Source organism: Ctenopharyngodon idella, chromosome 22 (genome assembly GCF_019924925.1).
Source record: "Ctenopharyngodon idella isolate HZGC_01 chromosome 22, HZGC01, whole genome shotgun sequence".
Classification (NCBI taxonomy): Eukaryota; Metazoa; Chordata; class Actinopteri; order Cypriniformes; family Xenocyprididae; genus Ctenopharyngodon; species Ctenopharyngodon idella.
In genome coordinates this window covers 24,456,295-24,482,184 of record NC_067241.1, presented here as the reverse complement: position 1 = coordinate 24,482,184, position 25,890 = coordinate 24,456,295, and the positions used below count along the sequence as shown (strand labels likewise).

Genomic DNA, 25,890 nt, shown 5'->3' with positions numbered 1-25,890 from the left:
AACACACAAATAAGGCTAAACATCATGATATATGGGTATAACCAGGACCAGATGGAGTCTGCGGACATGTTTCACATTTTCTGCACTGATTTTGGAGGGAAAATCTCTGGAATGGATTTAAACTTGGTAAAATGCAGTAGACTGAGCTAGAAGTGCTTCACTCTTATTGGTAGCATTATCAAATTAGCCAAAACAGGGACAGTTCATCCAAAAATGAAATTTCTGTCATTAATTACTCACCCTCATGTCGTTCCACACCCGTAAGACCTTCGTTCATCTTCAGAACACAAATTAAGATATTTTTGATAAAATCCGATGTCTCACTGAGGCCTCCATTGCAGCAAGATAATTAACACTTTCAAAGCCCAGAAAGCTACTAAAGATGTATTTAAAACAGTTCATGTGACTACAGTGGTTCAACCTTAATGTTATGAAGTGACGAAAATACTTTTTGTGCGCCAAAAAACAACAAAATAACGACTTTATCCAACAATATCTCGTGATGGGCGATTTCAAAACAGTTTCAAATCAGTGGTTCGGAGCATGTATCAAACTGCCAAAGTCACGTGAACTATTGAAATTTCGAAACATTTATGATGTAATGAAGCCTCGTTTACTGAAGTCACATGATGTTGGCGCCCTGAACCACTGATTCGAAACAAAAGATTCGTAAAGCTTTGAAGCTTCATGAAGCAGTGTTTTGAAATCACCCTTCACTAGATATTGTTGAATAAAGTCATTATTTTGTTTTCTCGTTGCTTCATAACATTAACATTGAACCACTGTAGTGACATGAACTTTTTTAAATACGTCTTTAGTACCTTTCTGGGTTTTGAAAGTGTTAATTATCTTGCTGTCAATGCAGGCCTCGGATTTTATTAAAAATATCTTAATTTGTGTTCTGAAGATGAATGAAGGTCTTTTGGGTGTGGAACAACATGAGGATGAGTAATTAATGACAGAATTTTCATTTTTGGGTGAACTAACCCATTAATATATGTGCTTTATAAGTACTAATAAACAGCTAATATGCAAGCTAATAAGCAACTAGTTAAAAGTGAGAATTGTTCCCCATACTAAAGCATTAGTGAATTTTCATTTTTGGGTGAACTAACCCTTTAATAAAACGGGAACTTTGTGAATTATGGGGGTTCCAATTCCAATTCCGTCTGGACCTGGATACAACAAACAGTGTTTATCAGTATCTATCAGGACACCACTTGAAGTAACCAAAATGAACAAACCACATCATAACACTCCATTAACACTCAAACAAACCACCACAAAAACACCCCAAACACAAACAGCAATGAGAGAAAAGGCCAGTTACCAGAATGTCCATCATGGCTTGGCGGAGGGCAGCCTACTAGTCTTAAAATCCTCAATGATGTTAAATGCCTGGACACATGCATGTCATCCCCCCGCTGGCCGCGGACCTCTCCTTCACACACAAACACATATAGCCCAGGCCGGAATGCACAGGAACACACAAACAGGGCAACAGTAAGACACAGACACACAAATAGGGAGAGAGAATGGTGAGGGAGAAAAAGAGAGAAAGACTTTATATTAGTCACATCAAGCAAATGCTCACAATTAAATCTATGACTGTGTTTTAGGAATTAAGCTAATTTAGTCAGGCATGTTAATTTTAATCGTCTACTAAAATAAGTATATGTTGGCAGAAACGTTAGGTTTTTAAATAATTGGTAAGAGAGAGATTAAAATGAACATCTGCAAACAAATTCACCACTGTATGGGATTTAACAGAGAATTTTACACATCCATCCATTTTCCAAACTGCTTGTCCAATGCCCATTTCCTCCACCCTAACTCCTCCTCCACATTTACACTACAGTTCAAAAGTTTGGGAGCGATTTTTCAATGTTTTTGAAAGTCTCTCCAAGGGTGCATTTATTTGATCAAATACAGAAAAAACAGTGTTAATTATGTGTTATTATAAAATGTAATTTTTCCTGGAATGGCAAAGCTGAATTTTCAGCACCATTACTAAAGTCTTCAGTGTCACACAATCTTTCAGAAATCATTCTAATATGTTGATTTGCTGCTCAAGAAACATTTATTATTATTAGCAATGGCAAAAACAGTTGCTTAATATATTTGTGGAAACCATGATACATTTTTTTCAGGATTCTTTGATGAATGGAAAGCATTCATTTGAAATTGAAAACTTTTGTAACATCTGTAAATGGTATTACTGTTACTTTTCATTTAATTGAATGCATCATTGCTGAATAAAAGTATTTAAAAAATCTTACAGACCCCAAACTTTTAAAGGTAGTGTATAATGATTTTATAATAATTTCAGATATGTTCTAATTTGTTTTGACTGTATCAAGCAGTTTCCGCATATTCATTGTGGACGAACAAAGCACTTTCTGCTGGAAGCTCATGTCAGGGTTTTGTCACTCTCGTTGGTCTTAGTTTGGTGACAGAAGCCTGACACTCATGTATCGTCTTGTCTTTGTGTGTTGTGTTTGGGCTGTGTGCTCTCTCATCTGTGTCATGTGGAGATTGGTGTCTGGATCCCTGTCTAGATCAGTTTTGGTTCAGTGTCGAGGTCCGGACAGTCATGCTCCATGTTTTGTCTTTTGTTGTGAGCAAACAGGTTGAGTGTTCATTCCCTCACTATCCTTACAGGTTACAATGAAGACTATCCAGTGTTATTAGGCATTTGATTACTTGATTCAATTTCTCTAGTATTTCTGTAGCTGAATATGACTGTTGTACCTACCTGAAAAACTTAAAACACTGTTTATTTCATTTGTATATTTATATTGTATTATTTGTGCTACTATTTGCAATTTGTTTATCTGTTTTTTTTTTTTTATTTGTTTAAAAGACAACTTGTCTTTTTTGTAAATTCAGTTTAAAGTTTGAAATCAAGCTCCTTTGTGCTGTGTGTAAGCTACTGTGCAACAAAATTACCCCATTGTAAAAACACAAATACATTGAGTGAGCAAACGTTAGGAGAGATAATTGTAATTCATTTTCCCCACCTGCTCTCCCTCTGTACCCTCCTTATTTCCTTTCCTATTTATTATTCCCACTGTGTGCTCTGTCTTGTGTCAGATCGTCATCATATGTTCCCTATTGTATCTAGCCTTGCCCTGCTGTTGAACAGTGTTTTCTCCTACGGGGTAGTTTTTGTTTGTTTTTAATAAAAAGGCCTTTAAACTCTGCAACTAAAGCTGCGCACACACTTAACGATTGCAAGGCCGATTATGAATGTAAATTAATACGTATGACTGATCGTGCTCAAACGCGTCTAGTCAGAGCCAGTTGCGTTCAGTCGGCGATTACAGTCGGTGTTCAAATTCCGTGTGTAAGTACATAAATCTGTTTCAGTCGAAGGAAACAGTCTTTGTGTGTTGTACTCAGTCTTAGAATGTTTTAGCTAGTTGTTAAATGTGTCCCAAGCTTCAGTCCTTGCCTCATCTCTCAACCACACCTGACAGTTCATCTCATCGTCTCAGGTTATTTAGCTTACATATTTATCTTAATTTGACAGGAATGGAGAAAGGGCTCTGAGTGTTTTTGCATTTTCTGACCAGTGAATTTCCATTATTTTCCCATTACTTTTACATTTATGATCGATAATTGCACTGACTAAAGACATTTCCATGACTTTTCAATCACCTTTTTATGATTTAATCAATTTCCATGACTTTTCCAGGCCTGTAAATTACATTTTTGAAATTCTCTGGTATTTCCAGGTTTTCCAGGACCAATGTGAACCCTGGGTATGAAGTACAGTCTGTTCAATAGGGTGTATCTTAAAGTCACAGGTCAGGTCTGTTTTACACAACCAACATTTTCTGGAGTTTCTCATCCACTGGAACTTTATAAGGAAAGCTCTGGTAACATGTGTTTTCATTGTTTTGTTGGCTAAACTATAAACTATACATCAACATACACATCAGTCTTGTTTCCACATCGAATCAAATGTGACCCTGGACCACAAAACCAGTCACAAGTCACACGGGTAAATTTGTAGCAATAGCCAAAAATACATTGTATGGGTCAAAATTATCGATATTTCTTTTATGCCAAAAATCATTAGGATATTAAGTAAAGATCATGTTCCATGAAGATATTTTGTAAATTTTCTACCGTAAATATATAAAAAATTTATTTTTGTGAGTGGATATGCATTGCTGAGGACAAATTTAAAGGCGATTTTCTCAATATTTTGATTTTTTTTTTCACCCTCAGATTACAGATTTTCAAATAGTTGTATCTCGACCAAATATTGTCCTATCCTAACAAACCATACATCAATGGAAAGCTTATTTATTCATATGATACAGAAAACCACACAATTGACATGAAATCAAATCTATTCTTCCAAACATCCAAGTCCAATACCTTTTGAGAACTCTAACTTACCCAATATCAAATTTTACTAAATCACCATATATCACTTCTCTAAACTTGTGTCCTGCCTTCTCACGTTAAATAAAGTTCTGCCAAGAATCACCTACAAATCATGAAAAATCAGCCCCAGATGTTCAGCCAGCTGCCACGATCCTGTGCCACCCTCAGATACACACAGATGCGAGCTAAAAGGTCAGTCGGTTCATAACCCAATGAGAAACTGGCATGTGATCTCAAATATAATAAATATCATGTTTCTAATAGTACTTCCACATACACTACTGTTAATTCCATTATAAGAAGGACAAATATATTGTTACTACCCTCAATAGTATTATTAAAACTATAAACTTTTAATAGAACTATAGATCAGGTAGACTGATACTTACATGGTTTCAGGTTTTGGGGGTAGATAATATCTCTGGACTGTCAGCTAACCTCTACTATATCTTCTGTAGAAGGGTTTGTGACTACGTAGGGAACTAAAGGCACTGCTGAGTCTGCTATGACCAAAATCTCCTACTTCCCTTTTAACTCTGTGAAGGAGAGAGGAGGAAGGGGAGCTACACATGAAAAGAGGAAACGTTCAACGGAAGACCAGGGAAGAAAAGCAGACATTGGCGAGGACATGCGTAAGAAAAAGCAGAGATGGAAGGCAAAAACATAAGTGCTCAAAGTGGGAAAGAGGGAGTGATCTCTTTTAGCCAGCCTCTCTACGAACACAACGTGATATTTCAGTGATGTATTCATGAAATTGCATTTGGACACCTTTACAAATGCCGGAACTAATCTGGTTTTCCATAGCAAAGAGTTAAAAGAATTGTTCGACCCAAAATGAATATTCTGTCATCATTTACTCACCCTCATGTTGTTCCAAACCTGTATGACTTTCGTTCCTCTGTGGAATATAAAAGAAGATATTTTGAAGACTGTGCTGGTTACTCTTTTCAATTCAATTACATAGAATGGAGAATGCTTTCAATTTTCAAAAACAACACAAAAGCACCGTTGTTCATATTAACCTAATTCTACATACAACAGATTTGTGAGAGGAACAGACTAAAATTATCATTATTTGAGATAATTAAGATTATAATCTTTCCCCACTTGAGAACCAATGCAACTGAATCACTGAGTCAGAATTCTGAATTTGAGAGTCCAATCATTCAGACTTATTTTGTGAACCAAATCAACTGATTCAGTGAAATGATCTGTTTAAAATAAACGGCTGGTTCATGAATCATATGTTACTACATTTCTCATGAATGCATCAAGAAGAACGGAGTAGGATTTTTATTGAAATTACTTAAATTTTAGTCTATTTCTCACACAAAGGATTCATATGACTTCAGAACACTTGGAATATTTGTATAAACCACTTCATGGCACTTTTATGGAGCTTTTGACCTTTTTCCTAAAGCTTGAAAGCTGCATGGAAAATAGCCACCAGTATGATGTTTTGCGAGACATGATCGATTGAAACGGAGAATGTGATAATCATTTCCATGTAAAATTAGTGTAAAGAGAGAAATAGAAACAGGAAGCACAGAAGAGACAGAGAAGAATGTGAAAGGATGTGATTGTGAAAGAGAGTGAAGACAAGAGGAGGAAAGAGGACTGTGATGAAAGAAAAGAGAGAGAGAGAGAGTGAAGGAAAGAGAGCAATATGGCTCCAAAATGACACAAGTGACTCGAGCTTCCTCCTTAAAATCTGTTTTTTCCTTACAGCGACACCAGGATAATCTGTTAGAGACTTGCACCCCAGCCTTTTTCATTAGACCAAAACATGAAAAACTACAAAACAACAATGGCGCAATGAACTCAAGTTGTGTACACTTGAATTCTTCGGCTCTCAACTGTTGGGTCGTGACCCAAAATTAGTTCTGTTCGGGGTCTGACAGGGTTACGGACAGCAGGGATATAAACAATGCTAAATGCAACATAGTAAAGTTCAACATAATCATGCATAGTTAGACACAGCAAAATGCTTGTTTGTATTTTGCCGCATATTCATTTTTCATTTGCTAGAGTCAAAAGATCTATGACATGACCTCATCCTTGAAAACCATCAACAAAACTACTTTGGGTCCTGATTCTACTTCTCAATGAAAGTCTGTAAAACTATTTGTTAAGTTTTACTTCAGCATATGATGTGAAAACAATGCCTATTGGAATTATTTTGACAAGCGAGGCGTTCAAGTCGAGGCTTGGTTTTGCAGAGCAAAGACACCAGCACTGTGTTTCATCATAAAACAAGCAGCATCATGAAAAACATTCTTGGTTGTTCCTGGACAGCATTTGTCCCTTTAATCAACTTTCTGACAATTTAACAACCCTATCCTTCCCTTTTCAACCATTTTATCTTTATTGATAATAATAATCAGTTTTACACATAAAGCTTGTCAATAATCCCAATAAAACACTTTTATTAGACCTAACTAATTAATCATTTGACTGACACTTTTATTCAAAGAAACTACAGTCTTCCTAGAAACCAAAAGCACATTCCTGATTAGTGTGCGATTTGAAACAAAAATGCTTTGGCATGCCCGCCATTCATAAAGTTCAACGAGTCATTCACTGGTCGTTCTGTATGTTTGTTTTTGCAAAAATAATGCAATAGAAAAATATTTGAATTCAAAATAGTGCTGTCAAAAAGTACCTACTTCGGTACCAATTTGGTACTGAAATTTTAAAAATGTGACTCTTTGAGCGCAGTTGAACGGATTCGTAAACACCTCTGATTGGCCATTGTGTTCACGCGCTCATCAGATATGTCTGTGATTGGCTACAATGATCAATGCTTCAAAAACATGTTGTAAAATATACATCAATGACGCTCTTCAGTGAGCGCTTACACGCTTACAGACGCGATGCAGTAAGATTCCAGCGACGAGCAATTTGACTGTCCACACTAGACACAACGTGACAATGAGAAGTGATAAAATCAATCAAAAAACAGAGCCAATCAGAAGAGAGTGTGGGCGGGCTCTCTCAGCAAGAGCACAGCAGACACAATGAAATGGGCAAATACATTGTCAAATTCATAAATATCACACTATTTAAACATTATTTAAAGTAGCTACATACGGAGTGACTGAACCAGTGCGTCTAGTGTGGACAGTCAAATTGCTCGTCGCTGGAATCTTATCGCATCACGTCTGGTTAGGACACGGTGATAGAAACCGTTTCTAAAATAGAATCGTTGCATGTCGCCGTTGCGGCTCATTAGGACAAAAACTCCAATTAACATGGAAAAGATTCCTTTTGTCGCGTCTGGTTAGGACACGGTGTGACACAGATACACACGGGAGAATTTGAAAGCAGGCGTCTATCGCGGACCATTCCACTGACAGACTCCTGCTTTCAAATGCTCCTGCTTTCAAATTCAAACACTTCCGTGTGCTTTCAAACACTCCCGTGCGTTGATCATTGTAGCCAATCACAGACATATCTGATGAGCGCATGAACACAATGGCCAATCAGAGGTTTTTACGAATCCTCTCAACAGTGCTCAAAGTGTCACATTTTTAAAATTTCAGCACCGACTTGGTATCGAAGTCCTTACTTTTGACAACACAGAAATGCAAAAAGAAAAAAATATAGTATGTTTAGGTCATGACTGCACTACAAAGATTTTCATCCAATCAAATGTCTCAAAAATGAGATTGTCTTGCCCCCTAATACCACCTGCAAAATAATGAATGAATGAGTGAATGAAATAACACTTTCAGATCTCTGTTCAAGCAATCCCCTATAGCAACAACAACTCAGAGAAACTACTGTCTCATAAAGCCAGTGTTTAACTTTAGCTTACTGTCTATAATGTAAAAATGCCTCCTTTGCAATTTGAAATGGCAAAACACTTTTGTTTTTAAAAGAGCTGTGTTTGCTAAGCGGTGTTCTGATTGAATTAGTGCTTCAGAGAGGACGACTAGCCCCTTATGAACCCTGCACAACCCTGAAGGCCCTGAATAAGGGAATCATTTATTCAGGATTCTGCTCCAGTGACTGGTCACATTGCTTTTCTATTTTCACTGGTTTTGTTCATTCAGGAACTGCTGTTGAATAATGCCTATACAGCAAACAGAATGAGTTTTTTTTTCTTGCAATAGGATGTGGTTTAAGATATCATCTCTGCAAATCATACTGACGGAACTCCTAATTTTTAATAAAAATATGCAAAAGCAATGCAAATTTTTAGATCATTTAAAGGGTTAGTTCACCCAAAAATGAGATTTCTGTCATTATTTACTCACCCTCATGTTGTTCCACACTCATAAGACCTTCGTTCATCTTCAGAACACAAATTAAGATATTTTTGATGAAATCTGAGATGTTTTTTTATCCTCCATTGAAAGCAATGAAATTACCACATTCAATGTCCAGAAAAGTAGTAAAAACATCTTTAAAATAGTCAACTATTTTGACTACAGTGGTTCAACCTTAATGTTATGAAGTGACAAGAATACTTTTTGTGTGCAAAAACAAAACAAAAATAACGACTTTGTTCAACAAATTCGGCTCTCCGCGTCTCTCCTCTGCTATTTTCGTTGCAGCTTCCAGGTTTTACGTCCGAACGCCAGCTCAGTATTGGCCGACGCCTCTTCACGTGAGCATCATGAGGCATGCGTGTGATGCTGACGCAGGAGCCGGCAAATAATGAGCCGCCGTTCAGATGCAAACATGAAAACACAGCACTGCGCCAACTGCTTAACAGACTGACAGGGAAGAGCAAAAATTGTTGAATAAAGTCGTTATTTTTGTTTTGTTATTCTCGTCGCTTCATAACATTAAGGTTGAATCACTGTAGTCACGTTGACTGTTCTAACGATGTTTTACCACTTTTCTGGACATTGAATGTGGTAATTTTGTTGCTTTCAATGCAGGATAAAAAACCTCTCGGATTTCATCAAAAATATCTTAATTTGTGTTCTGAAGATGAATGAAGGTCTTACAGGTGTGAAATGACATGAGGGTGAGTAATTAATGACAGAATTTTCATTTTTGGGTGTGCTAACCCTTAAATCTAAATCTGAAAGTACTAAATATGTACTTGTGAGGAAACAGAAACAGAAAACTTGTCAGAGCATGATTTCCTGTCTACTTTACACACCCTTGTAAATAAAAAAAAGTGACTGAAGCTCTACCCCAACTGAAAAAGAACAGCGTAACAATCCCATAAAATCAAAACTTTAGTATAGTGGCTTTTACTCCATGTCTATAAACGTTGAAGCCATCAATATGTGCACTTCTAAAAGTTAATAATAAAAAATAGCACTGTTTCCTGTGCCACTTTCTGTGCCTGCTGCAGTCTCAATTGAATGTGGTGAAATGAAGAGCTGTACATTAACTTTTTTTGAACATAGTACTGGTGCTACAGCTGTTGAAAGTTCTGTAGCACAGGCCACACAATTAAACACCTGAAACCATTTCTGAAAACAACCATGAATAGTGAAGTTCGTCATGCATGCTATGTATGTATGCTAATTATGTTATCAATCACATCAATAACCTACGGGTCTACGGGTGGGAGAAGTGACCAAAATATTTTTTTTTTTCTTACAGTGTATTTAGTATTTAGTTATATTGTTTTATCTTATGCCTATTTTTTTTTTTTTTTGAGTTTATGGGCCAAAATAAATTAAATAAACATGAATAGACGTCTAATAAAAATATGGTTAATAAAGAGCCCATTTTTCTTGTGCATATGGTATGTTCCCAAGAAACTATTAACTGTGCTATATATTGCACTATTATGCTTTAATATATTTATAATATATATTTATTCCTAATGTCTTTATTATTAATCTGTATAGGCTGTCTTTATTCCATTAATATCTTTAAAGTAAAAAAACAAAACAAAAAACAAACAAACAAACATGAAATACACACATTTTTATCAAACAGCGTCAATATAAGTATCCACATCCTTCCAAAACAGCTTTTCAATCTTCCATAACATGCTTGAAATAAAAACAAAAACTAGATTTGAAGTTTGACAATATGATCTGAAATTATTCCACCAAAATACTTCTCACCACTACTTTGTTGGATTAGGATTTTTTTCTCCAAACATCCCCCCATCATTTCAGAAAATAGTAAAACGGCGAGTGTGTCAACTATAAACACAACTGAGGTGTAAGTCAGCGGTGCTAGGCGAAAGTAAAAACAAGGCTTGAGTCATTGTGTCTGTGAGGGCAGCATTGAGTTTTTTCGCATGCGCTTAATAGCGTTCTGTGCTTTTTCTCATTCTTGCGTGTTTCTTTATCACTCTAATGTGTCAATAAACTTTAAGCAGCATCTAATTTGCTGCACAAATATATTTACATAACGCGATATGTATGAAATGGCTCTCGTTTCGTCACCATGAAAGCTGCAGAGCATATGAGTGGGAAAAAAAGTTTGCCTGCAGGGAGTGGAAACAGAGCACTGCAATACTGCTCTGTCTCACACACATGCAAAACTACGGAGCCCCGCGCATGACATGCAAGAAAAAAAATTTAATCGTGCGCACAATTTACTAATTCGTTACCTCGATTTACTAATTTGTGTGCATGATTTACTAATTCGTGTGCATGATTTAAAAATCAAGGGAATGAAATAGTAAATCGTGCACACGTTTTAGTAAATCGAGGGAATGAATTAGTAAATCGTGTGCATGTTTTAGTAAATCGAGGGAACGAATTAGTAAATCATGTGCACCATTTAGCCTACTATTTTTTTCCTGCATGTCATGTCCGGGGCTCCGTACAAAACTGTCGCATGTGTGCTACACTGGTAAATTTATTCATCGCATACAGACAATATACAGATGATTTTTTGTAACATGTGCGACATATATGTCCAGCCCTGAATGTACTGTGAAATGTGAAGAAAACATATCTTTCTATATTCAGTTGTTTTTGTTGCTGCACACAAAAACAAACATAAAACACGACCAGAGTAGTCCGATTCATGAACAAATGACACTAAAGCCCAAAGTATAGTTCACTTTTTACGCGTACGCGAGGGTCAGTGCGCTGCCAGATTTTTATAAGATTGCACATGTGCATTTTATTTTTTTGCAGTAATTAGTTTATCCACAAGGCGCCCTCACGGTTGCCCTGAGGGCGTCGATAGAGTACCTCAGGGATGACGTGTTTTTGTAGGCCAACCCGGAAGTTAGCGGCGCACAGGTTCCCTCGATCGAAAGCCTATGCATTTTTCCCATAGACTTTTGGAAAATCGCAAAAAATAAGCTCTGTGTTTAACAAAGGGTTATGACACTTACATGTTTTGTCTATCAAGATAATCTTTACAAGTTGACACTACATTTATACATTTTGAAGCCTAAATAAAGTCGTCAGATATAAAAAGCTAACAGTAGGCTATAAACAGACTACAGCACACCATGGTTGTGGATCAACGTCACCACCACCAAGCTTCCTCAAACTTTATTTAAAAAACAACTTTATTTAAAAACATGCTCGCTGATTATGATCTGCGCTGTGTATGAATACTTATTCATTTTTTCATGAGAAATGCTGTCTAAATGTCCTGTTTGTCATGATGACATCTAAAGTCCCCGCCAAAGGAAGTAGTCCCTTTTAGCAATTTGTTAGCAACCGCCGTTTTCAAGACACAATAAAGGTTTAAAAAATCACAAGTGGGTTATAACTGGTGTGTTTTATGTCATAGATCAAAACGTGAAAATATTTAGAGGCTTTGTTAACCACAGACCTTATTTCAGGCGATTTAGCAAAAACCCATTCAAAAAACCCATTGACTTTAGGTGATGGAACCGAAAGTACTAAAATGCTAACTCGCTTCCGGGTTTTGCCTACAAAAACACGTCATCCCTGAGGTACTCTATTCACAAGGTAGTCAAAAAAAAACTGCATAAACAGAACAGACTGAAACGGATGCAAGCTACAGTGACGGCCTACACAGATGAGAGATTGTGTGAAGAGGTTAGAAAGTACCCTCAACTCTAGCACGCAAGAATACAAAGATGTTTGCATGGGTTGTAACTCGTGGCGAGAGATTGCTCAAAACTGTGCACGCGTCGAACGCCTTTTGTATGCGTACGAGTCAAATGAAGTATACTTTCCAAGGCTGTGTTCGACTGTGCGCGTACACTAGAGTACACGTAAAACAATGAAGCCAGGGCTTTATGAACAGATTCTTTCAAAGTCACAATGAAATTCTCAAATCTTTTTTTTTTTTTCGTGACATTCAGATTATCGGAAAAGAAAAATGCATTTAGAAAGATGCATTAGTTACCGGTTTTAACTGAATCCTTCATTGAATGAACTTACTAAAAATACAATGAGATATCAATTCAATATTTAGTTAATTTAATTAAAAATATATATATTTATATATATTAAAGTGAGGATGGGGTCTCCACTCTTGGAAAAAAACAAATTCTATAGAGAAAACATTTGCATTGCTTTGCATTTAAAACATGTTTTTTACTCTTCTTGCCATTACAGACAAAAAAAAAAAAAAAATGAAAATGACTCATCCTGCACTACAGATTTTTGTCCAATCAAATGCTTTCTAGAATGAGAATGCCCCGCCCCCTATACCACCTCCAAATGCCTATGCAGCAAATCATGATTCATGGCTGTGACATAACTAAATTCTTTATTTAAAAAAAAAAAGAAAAAAAAAGAGAGAATTATTTTGCTCAAACTTGCTTTTTCAATGGGAAATACATCAACACAAGAAAGAACACCAATAATAATAACCTCTAGTTCTTGGTTGATGATTTAAATTTGGTTTCGCTAGTTTTCAAGGTCTTTATTCCCTGACTAGATTGGTCTCTTCTCACATTTTAAGGAGATATATGGTTTAATAAATGCCAAATGCACCATTAAAATAAAGACAATGCAAACATTCTCTGTGAACTTGGTGGAACAAATGTACTAAGCTCACTAAACCTGATTCCTGGTACAGCAGAGATGCTGAAGATATCAAAGCAGCTGAGCTTTGACTGGCATGCCCACGTGGAAGCTTACTTGGTGTTTCAAAACATGTCATTCTTTTCGCTAAATATAGACCTTGCTGTTGTCTCCACAAACTAAGAAGGCTACATACACTATGATGATTAGGGTGAATTCAGTTTGATTGGGATCACTAGGAAAAATGTGTCCCAATCAACCCGAATTCACCTCTCCGTCAAATAACAGACATGCCTGTGGTGTGGTCAACAAAAAAATCCAGGCTTGACTTCCTCAGATAAGCCAAAAGGTCACGTATAGTCATTGATTGGACATAAATATCTCTTAACCTCGGGAATTCTCTCTCTGACGTCAGAGGTGCACGAGCGCTGTCTCCCCTCCATTTCTGCAGCGACACGCGCGAACGCGTTCAAAGCTACGCCGCCACGCGACACCACGGGCCCCGCCCCCCGATAGCCACGAGAACGCGCACACAGAATTCATTCACCCGAAGGTCCCGCGCGTGCATCGCGAACGCGCTTTACTACACAGCCAGCTAAATGGAAAAAGAACATATTTCGAGACGAAAAAGACACGCGAATACACGCAAAAAGGCGCTCGGGGTTTATTCTTATTGTTACGTAAAATATACGGTTAATTTATAGAAATACAGAAATAGAAATACGGCAGTGACAGATGATAACCTGAGCTTTATCCTCCCCCACTTCCTAGATGTTTGAATTGAAAATATCCCCCTCATACAACGCTATAATCTGTGCATTAGCTTTCACTCTCCGGTGAACTGAAATGCCCCAAAACCAACACGGATAGAGATTTAAAACATCGACTGTGGTGAAACCATAATGTGTTATGCAAATATTGTTTTTGTGAGGAAAAATCAAACCCGTAATGCCCCTGACACACACACCGGGCGCACGACTACTGCATGGGGCTCACAAAATACATCTTACAGCAGATGACAACTCAGTTTAGCCCTTCAACCACATATCTATCCCATCCTGATGAAGCGAAACGGGAGACGCGAAAATAAGCGGTATTCCCTGCTCGACTGCGAATAAGCGCTGTAGTCTCTCTCGAAGACATTCAACCGCTCTATTTCTAAGAAAGCTTCGTTTTCACCAAGCAATAGAAGTAAGTTCCTGCCCATAAGACTGTACAAAAAAACAAATGTAGAGACAGAACATTGGGATTTACGGAGGACGACCCATTCTTCGGGAAAAAAACGGAAAAGAACCCACCATCCACTGGAAACTCAACGTTCATGCTGTTGAAAAACGCTAACGATGACAATACTTACAATTTTGGCATTAAAATGATCTGGAGGGCGGTAGCCGTTTCGTTTTCTGAAGCACATCCGTTTGTTTTTGCCTGTTTTGTGTGTAAAATACAGTATCTTTTTTTTTCCTCCAATGTTCCAGCTTGAGAATCGACACCCTTACGGAGGCAGGCTGGGGATGAATTGCGCATGCGCTGATTTAGACAGTTCTATTCAGTCGATTGACGAAGGACTTCCTCAGTAATTGTCATTTTCAGCGGAACTTTTCAAGTTGATCTGCCCATAATCAGACAGTTGAAATAGTGCCCTACACAATGTGTTGATTAAAGTAACAAAATAAAACTGTATGTTTAATAAGCACTTTATGGAGGGGTTACTAAATGTTTGGGACTTCAGCCATAGAGTCATAACGCCGACTGGGCCTTGCATTATCTGACTTTTATGTAGCCTACCTATTGCCAGTCATTTCCCTTTCATGTAGTCTCTCTTATACATATGTGTGTGTGTGAATAACCCTAACATTCACATAACTTCTACCCAACTCAAATATGTGATTTTTTTTTTTTTTTACATGTAGACTATATAAACAGTTTTACTGACCACAAAGCAGACATGATGATTTAAATAATTTCTATTAATTTAATCAAAATTACTTCATAGATTATAATCATGTCTTTATAGAAATCTTGTAAATATCCAGCAGGGGGCGACAAACACTAAGAAAAACAACGAGTCGAAAAAAATCCCCCAACAGCATTTCTGCAAGATTCCGGAAGATATAAAAACATAAGTATCAAAGAGATGTAACTTAACTGTGTTAATATGCAAGTTTTATTACTTTAAATGATCTAGATTCGTTTTATTGCGTTATTGCGTTGTGCTTTTACTAATATACTGCTACAACAGACTATTGTGAACTAACTGAAGTAGCTCTTGATAAAACTCCACTGTTCAACAGTTACAGGGTGAGTCTATAGGAAATGGCTGAGGGTTACGAGGGGACACCTATGTGACGACCACTTGGTGTCAGTAAAGCTCTCTGCCTCATTGTAGGGCTGAACTCCCTCTCCTATACACCATTAAGTCCGCAGTTTGATTTATCATATGATTAAACGCATATCCCTCCTAAAAGCACCTATTTCGTTGAGCATTTAGTTAAGCACAGCACAATAAGAATGTCTTTAAAAAGCCATTCCTTTAGGTATAATTAATGATAGTCTATGTTGTTAAGGCTGCAGGCAATTTTCTCTCCCCACCTTTAGCAGCTCAGCTAATTGTGTTATCTGCTTCCTGTCATCTTCAGCGTCACCCCATCTTTAATCTAAGAGACATGAAATTGACCAATCTTTCACCCTCCCTCCCCTCTAATTACAATACTGACATAATGACTTTAAGCCATAATTAGGTTGAATTCTGACTTTGTTTACCTCTCTCTGAAGCAGAGAACCAATATGTTCACTCAGGGTGAAGAAATGAGTGTAATTCTCAACTTAAAGCACTTTGACACACTGCAACTATCATTCGCTCCCTTTCTGTTATAACATCAAGGTGATTAAAGGGCAGTTCTATTACTCGGACACTAGACTCATGCACACCTTACAGACTCCGTCTGACCCCCCGCTGCCAGATTCACCCCCTGATGCTTACAGACACTTCACACACAAAAAGCCTTGCTGCCAGAATCCTGTGTTTGACTGCTACTGACATGGCAAGCTGCCCTGTTCTTTACTCTCACATCTATTTGTCGGTAATGTCAGTCTGGGCCTTTTTTTTTCTTCTTTTTTTCACCCTGAAATCCTCCATGCTTCAGCTGAAGACTTTCATTTTGGCTAGATGTGTTTTGTTCTCGATCATAATCTGCTGAGATGGTATTACTGAACATCCAGTCTCCACTTTGGCATCCCCTGTTGGTTTCCAAAACCCAGTTTGGAGATATAGCAGAAACTATGAAATATGATACAATAAGAACAGAGGTTCAGACCTCTGGTTATTGCAAGTGCTGCACAGTGGATTTTCTACAACACTTAGTCCTAGTCCTCTAATTTGATATTGCTCAAATATAAATTAATATCTATAAAAATGAACAGAATTTAGGATGTATTCCTATACCAGTCAATTTGCAATACATTCAATATATTTTACATTTAGATTACCTTTGCTGTCATCTAACCAGTGTTGTTATTATTAACTATAAAACTAAAAAGTATTAAAAAGTGTTTGTGTTAATTGAAATAAAGCGGAAATAAAATTATAAATGTTGCCTTGGCAAAATATATATATTTTAAATATTTAAAATAAAAAACTATTAAAAATGGCAAAAGAACATAAAATTACTAAAACTTAAACTAAAATTACAATGAATACTATAGAGTACCTCAGGGATGACGTGTTTTTGTAGGCAAAACCCGGAAGCCAGTTAGCATTTTAGTACTTTCGGTTCCATCGCCTAAAGTCTATGGGTTTTTTGAATGGGTTTTTGCTAAATCGCCTGAAATAAGGTCTGTGGTTAACAAAGCCTCTAAATATTTTCACGTTTTGATCTATGACATAAAACACACCAGTTATAACCCACTTGTGATTTTTTAAACCTTTATTGTGTCTTGAAAACGGCGGTTGCTAACAAATTGCTAAAAGGGACTACTTCCTTTGGCGGGGACTTTAGATGTCATCATGACAAACAGGACATTTGGACAGCATTTCTCATGAAAAAATGGATAAGTATTCATACACAGCGCAGATCATAATCAGCGAGCATGTTTTTAAATAAAGTTGTTTTTTAAATAAAGTTTGAGGAAGCTTGGTGGTGGTGACGTTGATCCACGACCATGGTGTGCTGTAGTCCGTTTATAGCCTACTGTTAGCTTTTTATATCTGACGACTTTATTTAGGCTTCAAAATGTATAAATGTTGTGTTAACTTGCAAAGATAATCTTGATAGACAAAACGTGTGTCATACAAAGTGGAGTGCATGCATGCATGAACAATGCATGCATGAACAAAGTGTCATAACCCTTTGTTAAACACAGAGCTTATTTTTTGCGATTTTCCAAAAGTCTATGGGAAAAATGCATAGGCTTTCGATCGAGGGAACCTGTGCGCCGCTAACTTCCGGGTTGGCCTACAAAAACACGTCATCCCTGAGGTACTCTATAGAGCTTATGTAGCCCCGCCCCTTTTCAGCGCTGCGCTCGTTGTCTTTTGACAAAATATTATAGAACTTTAATATTGGCCATTAATGAGAAAATAATTATCAGCTTATTGCCTCATCCGGAATTTTGAAACCCCTACATCCCTAAACATAAATGCTTTATTGGTCTGTGGTAGTACGGTAAAATGTTGAAATTTGCAACATTAGCTATGTTTCCACCTATGTGCATTTTCGGATATCGCATAAAACACAGCTGGATAGAAACACCAAGATGAGCATAAATTCTAAAAATGCACATAAAAATCTTATGTGCTCAATTGAAGTGGATACATTTTTTCATCCGATAAGAAAATATGCGCATAAACTATGATGGAAACACATTTACTGTTCATATCTTGCATGCTAGAAACCAAAGTTCATTGGCTAGAAAGTACAATCAAACATAAAAAATGGTATGCAGGGCCACAATATAGTCTGCATTTTCAGTCTCAGATCATTCAGAAAATATGTTTCTTTGTCTTCAGTCATCTGCGGTTGATGGTCAGGCCTTTCTCATCCTCTAGGATCTCTTCAACTCTTCGTCTCTAAATAGAACACAAAAAAGATAAGCAACAGAAAATGTCAAAAATGTATTTGAAAAGTTCATGTTCTTAAAAATGCACTTCCAAGTTTATTTATATGTACATCTATTCACGTAGCAGACACTTTTATCCAAAGCGACTTGCAAATGAGGAACGCTACAACATAAACGTTTCATAAGCAGTCGAATTAAGGGGATAGTTCATCCAAAAATGAAAATTCTGTCTTCATTTAATCGCCCTCGTGTCATTCCAAACTTGCATGACTCTCTTTCTTCTGTAGAACACAAAAGATACTGAAGAATGTTTGAAAACTGTTTTGTGTGTACAATAAAAAATAAGTCAGTGAGGTCCAAAACAATGACTTTGATTTAGCGTTATTGTCGTAAACTAAAACTAAAACTATTAAAAACTTTTTTGTTAATTGCAATAAAATAAAACATAAATATTAGATGAAAAACTTAATATCTGGTTCAGTCATGAAACTCTAGAGGGCGCAGGCTGATAAGTCCTTTACATGCAGTCTGCAATCAATCACATTATTACCGCATGACACGAGCTGATTGGCCCCTTCGCTTATCCTGCAGCCAATGAGATTGCTTGCTCAACATTCAAATAGTGTGGTTCAGTGTTGTAGTCGTGCTATCAGAGTAGGTCTGAACCCCTCAACCTCCCCAGCTCCACCTGCCTAGATCTGCTACGGGGTTTATGTATGTCTATTTATGCAGCAGCAGCATATCTTACATTCTCACAGCAGCAGCAATAATCAACAGCAGCAGCGGCAGCGCCAGCATAGCAAATCTAGTCTGCCAAGACCGAATACATTAACATTGCCATATTCAATAACATGCTATTCAGAGAGTTGTCATGATTTAAAACTATTCAGAGAGTTGTCATGATTTAAATAAAATTACTAACTATAAATAAATAAAAACACTGAACTAATACACAAACAAAAAATAAAAACAAATAGTATTATAAAAAGCACATAACAAAATCACTAAAAATTAAACGAAAATTTAAACGAAAAACTGAAAATATAAAAGCTAATTTAAAATATTAAATAAACTAATAGATAAATAAATAATACTAAAACAACATTGCTTTCATTATTTGGGCAACAAAAACCACTAAGATATTCTTCAAAATATCTACTTTTGTATTCCACAGAAAAATAACGAAAGTCAGGTTTGGAACATGGAACATGAGGATGAGTGCATGATGACAACATTTTCAAAAGACAAACTTTTTGGGTAAGCTATTCCTTTAAGTGAAAAAAAAGGAACCTGCAAACGCTTACAGAAGCATTTAGCATTAAAAATACATACCATCTCTTGAATTGAACTGTTTTAAGTTTTATATTTATTGAAGACCTCAAGTATTGATCTACAGATCAATAAATCATGCATGTTTGATTTAAGTGTGCTCTTGTCAGTTCCATCAGTGTAGGGTCTCGCATGGCAGCAGTTTGACCAAGTCTGCCAATGTTACACAGATGACACTTGGCACTGCATTGACATTTTACTACTAAAGATAACATGACTTTGAAAGGACAGTCAGGTTAGAACCCCTGTTGTCAAGATTCTTATGAAGTTTTTTTTTTGAAGAACCCTTTAGGGTAAAATAAAGGCTGAGACAAATCAGAAGCAATCACTTAAATATCTGCCTGCTGAGGAGAGATAATTGGAACATGTCCCTCCACCTGTTAGAATATGTGAGATCTGGAGCTTTCTCTCTCTCTCTCTCTCTCTCTCTGGTCATGCTTATTTAGCAGATAGCATCAGGACTGTGACGGTCAATGAGAAATTGTCAACTGGAGGCTGCTTAACGTTATTACGACATTACAGCAGTGGGAAAGGGGAAATGAAGCAAAGATCAGAGTCCCTCTGCTCCCACTTCTGTTGTAGAGCAGGCTTCGAAGAACATTTTGGGGCTTGACTCGCACATTTCCTGGAGCTACAGTACATTTATACTGATAATAAAAGAAAATTATTGGGTATCTATGAGATTTAATTAGGGCTGGGCGATACAGCTAAAAAAAATATCACAATATAATGTTTCATATTGATCGGTATCGATAATTATTGAAAATATTTTAGTAGAATTTTTTTATTTTTTTTTATTTAACCAATGCATTTTTAATTAAGGCAAACAATAATACTTTTTAAAACAAAGCTAAATAAAATGTAAACAAATCTTTCTTATATTTTATATGAAGATTAAATAAATAAGTGTTAAAGAAACTTAGAGCTGCACAATTCTGGATAAATTGAGAATTTTGTTTGTTTCAAACCGAGATCACAATTCTGAATGTCAACTAAACAAAATAACGTAATTTACTAGAGGTTCTGACAAAACATTAATTGCTGCAGTCTTTTGCAACAAAATTAAATATATTTGAAATAATTATTTAAAAAAAAAAAAAATCTGTTTGGATGTAGCCTATGATTAAATGACACGCCCATAAATACTCTTGTTTCATTACTGGATGAATCAGTGTATTTGAAAGAATCTGTTGAATGAAGATTCAACGTCAAATACAGTCACTTATCGCCACCTGGTGGTGAAACAATGTAATCGATTAATGCGTCATTTTCAACGCGTTCAAGTTTCTTTCAAAAGCTTATTTGCTCTATTTTGATGGATAACATAGACATTAGTGTTTTTATATGAACTATAAACTTTTATCTCAGTACTTCTGTGATAATTTTAATATTTATAACACAGAAATAAAGATACTGTGTGGTTGAAAACACTGTTTGTGCAGCTGTTAATACCTACATGACAACTGCCCTCTCAAGACGAACTTTGAAGTAGATCAACTGTAAGACGTAAGTAAAGCAAGAAACTGCCACACTGATGAGCTGATATGTCCTTTTTTTAACACAATCTCCTCGTCGCCGGCAGGTACAGCACTCATTTTCATTTGTTTGTGTGTTCTGATCTCACGTGGCGATTGCGCATCTGAACTCCCCAGCAACTTGTTTGCTTGTCACTCGTCTGTTTGTGATCCAGGGACGGAGCGAGCTTGAGAGTTGTTCATGCAACTGAACTTAATGTCTGTTTAAATTTTAATGCATTTAAGTGAAACTATATCGAGAGTTATATCAAACATTTTTTCTATTGTTATCGAATAAGACGTACCGTCGATAAATATCGATACCGTTTTATCGCCCAGGCCTAGATTTAATACATTTTAAGTAAAAATATCCACCTGGAATTGGTCCATGCAGTCTGTGTGGTTTATCTTCCTCTCTCTCACAGTGAGTAAATGCTCCAGGCGTACAGCCCTCTGCGCGTTAGACTGGCATGAAATCATTAAGTTAATTTCCTGCTCCTGAAAATTTGCAAAAGAGAGAGATTAGACTTTTAGGCAAGCGTCAAAGAGGCAAATGCTCTATTGAGTATCCTTCCAAAGAACTGGGTGAGATTTATAACAATAACATGTTCACGCTTGTGTGAATCCAGAGGGTCATGTAATGTTTTTTTGATTAAAGGTGCACTTATTATTTTATTTTTTTAACCCCAAATAAAATTACATGAAATTACTGTAAAATTATTGTCTTAACATTGTAAATAAAACACTTATAATTGGAGTACATTTTACAAGAAAAGTCTGTTTCAACAGAAGATTGAGTTATAACATTTTGATTAAACATTATTAGCAAGGTAAAAAAAAAAAACATATGCATGCACAAATTGTGTACAGTAAGATCAATAGCTTGCACTTAGAAAATAGAAAGGGTGAAATTTCATTTCATGCCAACTTTAATTGAGATGAAGACTCCAGTCATATAAGTAACCCAATAAAGCAGTTTTATTTTACATGTATGTGGCCGCCCAGCTGTATGTATTATGTAAAAATAAATTAATTAATCACAGATAACTATGTACAGCCGTTGCCAAAAGAATTGGCAGTGGCATAAATTTAGTGTTTTGCAAAGTTTGCTGCTTCAGTATTTGTAGATTTTTTTTCATGGTATACCTTAAAACAATAAGCATTTCATAAATTTTAAAGGCTTTATTTGCAAAAACATTCAATATATGCAAAGAGTCAATATGTGCAGTGTTGTCCCTTCTTCTTCATTACCTCTGCAAGTCACTCTGGCATGCTGGACATCAGCTTCTGGGCCAAATCCTGACTGATGGCGATTCATTCCTCATTCCAATTTGTGGGCTTCTGCTTGTCCGCTTGCCTTTTGAGGATTGACCACCGGTTCTCTATGGGATTAAGATCCGGGGAGTTGCCTGTCCACAGATCCAAAATTTCAATGTAATGATCTCCGAGCCACATCATTATCATTCTTGCCTTGTCACGGTGCTCCATCATGCTGGAAAATGCATGGATCATCATCAAATTTCTCTTGGTTCTTTGGAAGAAGTTGCTCTTGCGGGACGGTTTGATCCCATTCTTTATTCCTGTCATTGTTTTGGGGCAGAATTCTGAGAGAGGTCACTTGGGTGAAAAGCAACCCCACACATGGATGGTCTCAGGATGCTTCACTGTTGGCACGACACAGGACTCATGGTAGCGTTCACCTTTTCTTCTCTAGACAAACAATTTTCCAGATGTCTCAAACAGTCTGACGGGGGCCTCAAAAAAGAAAATAACTTTGTCTTCTGCTGTCCAATCCTTGTACTTCCTGCAGAATTTCCTTGATCTTTTTCTGAAGTGGCTTCTCTCCAAGAAAAAGGCCATTGTCCACCAGGCCACTGTCCAAAAGTCTTGGCCTGACTGCGTGCAGATGCACTCACACCCACCTGCTGACAATACTGAGCACTTCTGCACTGGTGGTGACACAGAAGGAGACTGTCCTGGCACTTGCTGGACACTCTGGGACACCCTGAAGCCTTCTTCATTGCAGTTGAACCTCTCTCCTTTGAAGTTCTTGATGATCTGGTAAATGGTTCTTTCAGACGTAATATTTTTTGCAGCAATTTCCGTGCATGTGAGGCCATTATGATGCAAAGCAATGATGGCTGCACTTTCTTCAGAGGTAACCAACACTTTTGGCCAATTAAAGGGATAGTTCACCCTAAAATAAAAATGATCACATAATTTACTCACCCTCAAGCCATCCTAGGTGTACAGTCAAACCAAAATGTATTCAGACACCTTGAACATTTCGTTCATTAATACAGTTTATTCACTATAGTTTAAAAAAAAATGGTAATAAAATATGACAATATCTCAGAGTTAAACTGTGTCAGAAAACTTTAATCTTAATTATGTCAGATAACACTTAAACAAAACATGGTCAGGTCAAAGTGTCTAAATAATTTTTGGTTCCAAATTTTTATCAATTTTACTGGTAGTCCGCTGTATGAAGAATTTATATGTCACAGTTTACTTTATTTTGCTATCCTCACTTACATAAATTAACTATAGTGTCCTTCACACACTAGTAAAAATATATCAAAAATATAAAAAAAATTTTGGTATGACCGTATATGACAAGCAGTTTTCAGTTTTATTAAAAAAATATTCTGGCTCTTTCTTTATAATGGGAGTGAATATTTTCAATCCCAAAAAATACTATAAAAGTAATCCATCCAGCTCCAGGGGGTTAATAAAGATCTTCTGAAGTGAAGTGATGCATTTTTGTAAGGAAAATATCCATATTTATAACTTTATAAACTAGAATCACTGAAAGAAGAAAGTCACCTACACCTAGGATGGATTGAAGGTGAGTAAATGATGGGATAATTTTCATTTTTGGGTGAACTATCTAGAAACAATGTGAATCAACACCACAACAACTCAAGCAGCAAACTTTGTGAAACACAAAATGTATGTCACTGCCAATAGGCTACCTGTGGCTACGGCTGTATAACTAACTGCTATGGGCCAGGGCAACGTAAAAACTAATATACTGAGGGAACCTACCAACCAACCAAACAAACAAACACCTTGCCTTTAGGTCTTGATAGTGTAGTCTCAGTTGTCTAACACGATTCCTCGCCTCGGCGGCTTTTAATTGTGCTGCGAGTTGATTTTGACGCTCGGCAGCAGCGGTGGGGTCGCAGACCTGACGGGATTTTTGATGATTTAGATGCGTGCACACGCGCTGTCTTGCCTCTGCCATCCATCTCTGTGTTTCTTTAGACGGCTCGTTGTAGGCTTCGTGACGAGCTCTCTGCTGAGGGCACATCTTCACAGAAATACTGTTCCGTGATTTTCGCCCTGCCATCTTTCACTTCCACAACAGGGCGAAATTATAAGCTATAGGCCTAAAACAACATTTTATTTATGTTAAATTAGCTTTTCAAATTGAAAAGAACACAATAGCCTACTTTTTGTTTCATACAAAACAATAACAATAGTTTGTACATTGTAGGGAAGAAAAGCAAACTTTGAATAGGCTATGAGGTTATCCTAAAACAATAGCCTGTTTTTCAGATAACTTTTATTTTCCATGTTGCCAGTGGTAAATTATTTGTTCTCACTCACTGCTCACACTTTGAACACCATTTGTTAAAGATTTGTAAAAAAATACATATTTTATTTTTTAATAAAGTAAAATAAGACCGTATCGAATTGTTTTTAAAGCTGCAGTCTGTAAGTTTTGCGTCTTTGTCGCCATCTCTGTTTGAAACCTGCAATTGCAGTTATTTGCGGAATTATTCTTTTTACGTGGGTTGTGCATCAGCACGGCTCCTCAGCGCGGATGAATCTAATGTTTGCTGTCAGTCACCGCACCGGTGTGGATACTGTACTAAGTTTTGCGTCTTTGTCGCCATCTCTGTTTGAAACCTGCAATTGCAGTTATTTGCGGAATTATTCTTTTTACGTGGGTTGTGTCTCAGCACGGCTCCTCAGGCGGATGAATCTAATGTTTGCTGTCAGTCACCGCACCGATGTGGATACTGTACTTCGGAATCACAGATTATATGTCTTGGAAGTATGACCAAAATAAGAATTTTCACCGGAAAGTGTCATCTCAACAAGTAAGTAACGTCTGCCACTTTTGTTCTGACCAACTGAGAAAAAAAGCATTACAATAAATCGCGCTGCCAACGGTGATTAAATCTAACAATCGCTTAGCTCGGATCAAGTCAAACCATGCAAGTGATTATTATTGTTATACTTTGTTCTCAAATTGTTAATGTTAACAACATCAACATTGCGTGACTATGTGTATTTAGTGTGTATTTGCGTTACCTGTAGATTTCAATTTCTGTAGCCACTCTGGAGTCCGAAGTCTTTTCCTTCTAACTGGGTGAATCTCCAGTTGTCACTGATGATTGTCATTTGGACCTTTCTGGATTGCAATTGCCATCAAAATAAGTTTAATTATTGCAGTTGCTGTGAGAAAAGGCTATAAATGATCCGCCTTCTTTATGTAAACAGACGTGATGTAATGACACAAAGACGAACGGCTGCATGCTCGAATTTCCCGCAGAAACCCACCAGTACCATCCAGATTATAAAACATTATTACAATCTTACCATTGTGAATCGGGTTAAGGAAAGGAGATAGTTTTGAACACTGGCTGGTTATGTACTTGCTCAAAAATTGATTTTGATCATTTTAACCAAAA

The 25,890-nt window shown here is 36.8% G+C and overlaps 2 protein-coding genes and 1 long non-coding RNA gene across 14 annotated transcripts in view; 1 reads left to right on the top strand and 2 right to left on the bottom strand.

Annotated features, from left to right (window-relative positions):
• The window catches only part of rgs19 (regulator of G protein signaling 19), a 50,277-nt gene extending 35,443 nt beyond the window's left edge, over positions 1-14,834 (bottom strand). For 2 of the 12 annotated variants that reach the window (XR_007927401.1, XM_051879315.1), the window contains exons 1-2: positions 14,644-14,818; positions 5,260-5,296 (exon numbers count right to left, since the gene is read on the bottom strand). Coding sequence is in view for 8 of the 12 variants with exons in the window: in XM_051879315.1 (XP_051735275.1) it covers positions 5,260-5,296; positions 14,644-14,813 (207 nt within the window). In the remaining 4 variants the exon portion in view is untranslated. Of the gene's footprint in view, positions 1-1,115; positions 1,135-1,330; positions 1,442-4,787; positions 4,934-5,259; positions 5,297-14,643 lie in introns of those variants that run through there. The other 10 variants (XM_051879319.1, XM_051879322.1, XM_051879323.1 and 7 more) reach the window with 8 other exon arrangements.
• Positions 1,457-5,325, top strand: LOC127504560 (uncharacterized). Its single transcript, XR_007927402.1, has 2 exons — positions 1,457-4,590; positions 4,857-5,325. It is a non-coding gene; the product is annotated as an uncharacterized LOC127504560 (long non-coding RNA).
• A 3,301-nt stretch (positions 14,835-18,135) lies between the features above and the next one.
• LOC127505156 (protein LKAAEAR1-like) lies at positions 18,136-24,564 on the bottom strand. Its single transcript, XM_051880496.1, has 3 exons — positions 24,264-24,564; positions 21,563-21,685; positions 18,136-18,354 (listed from the first exon to the last, which is right to left on the bottom strand). The coding sequence occupies exons 1-3, from the start codon at positions 24,537-24,539 to the stop codon at positions 18,295-18,297; spliced, it is 459 nt and encodes a 152-aa protein (XP_051736456.1). The 5' UTR covers positions 24,540-24,564; the 3' UTR covers positions 18,136-18,294.
• Positions 24,565-25,890: the final 1,326 nt, after the last annotated feature.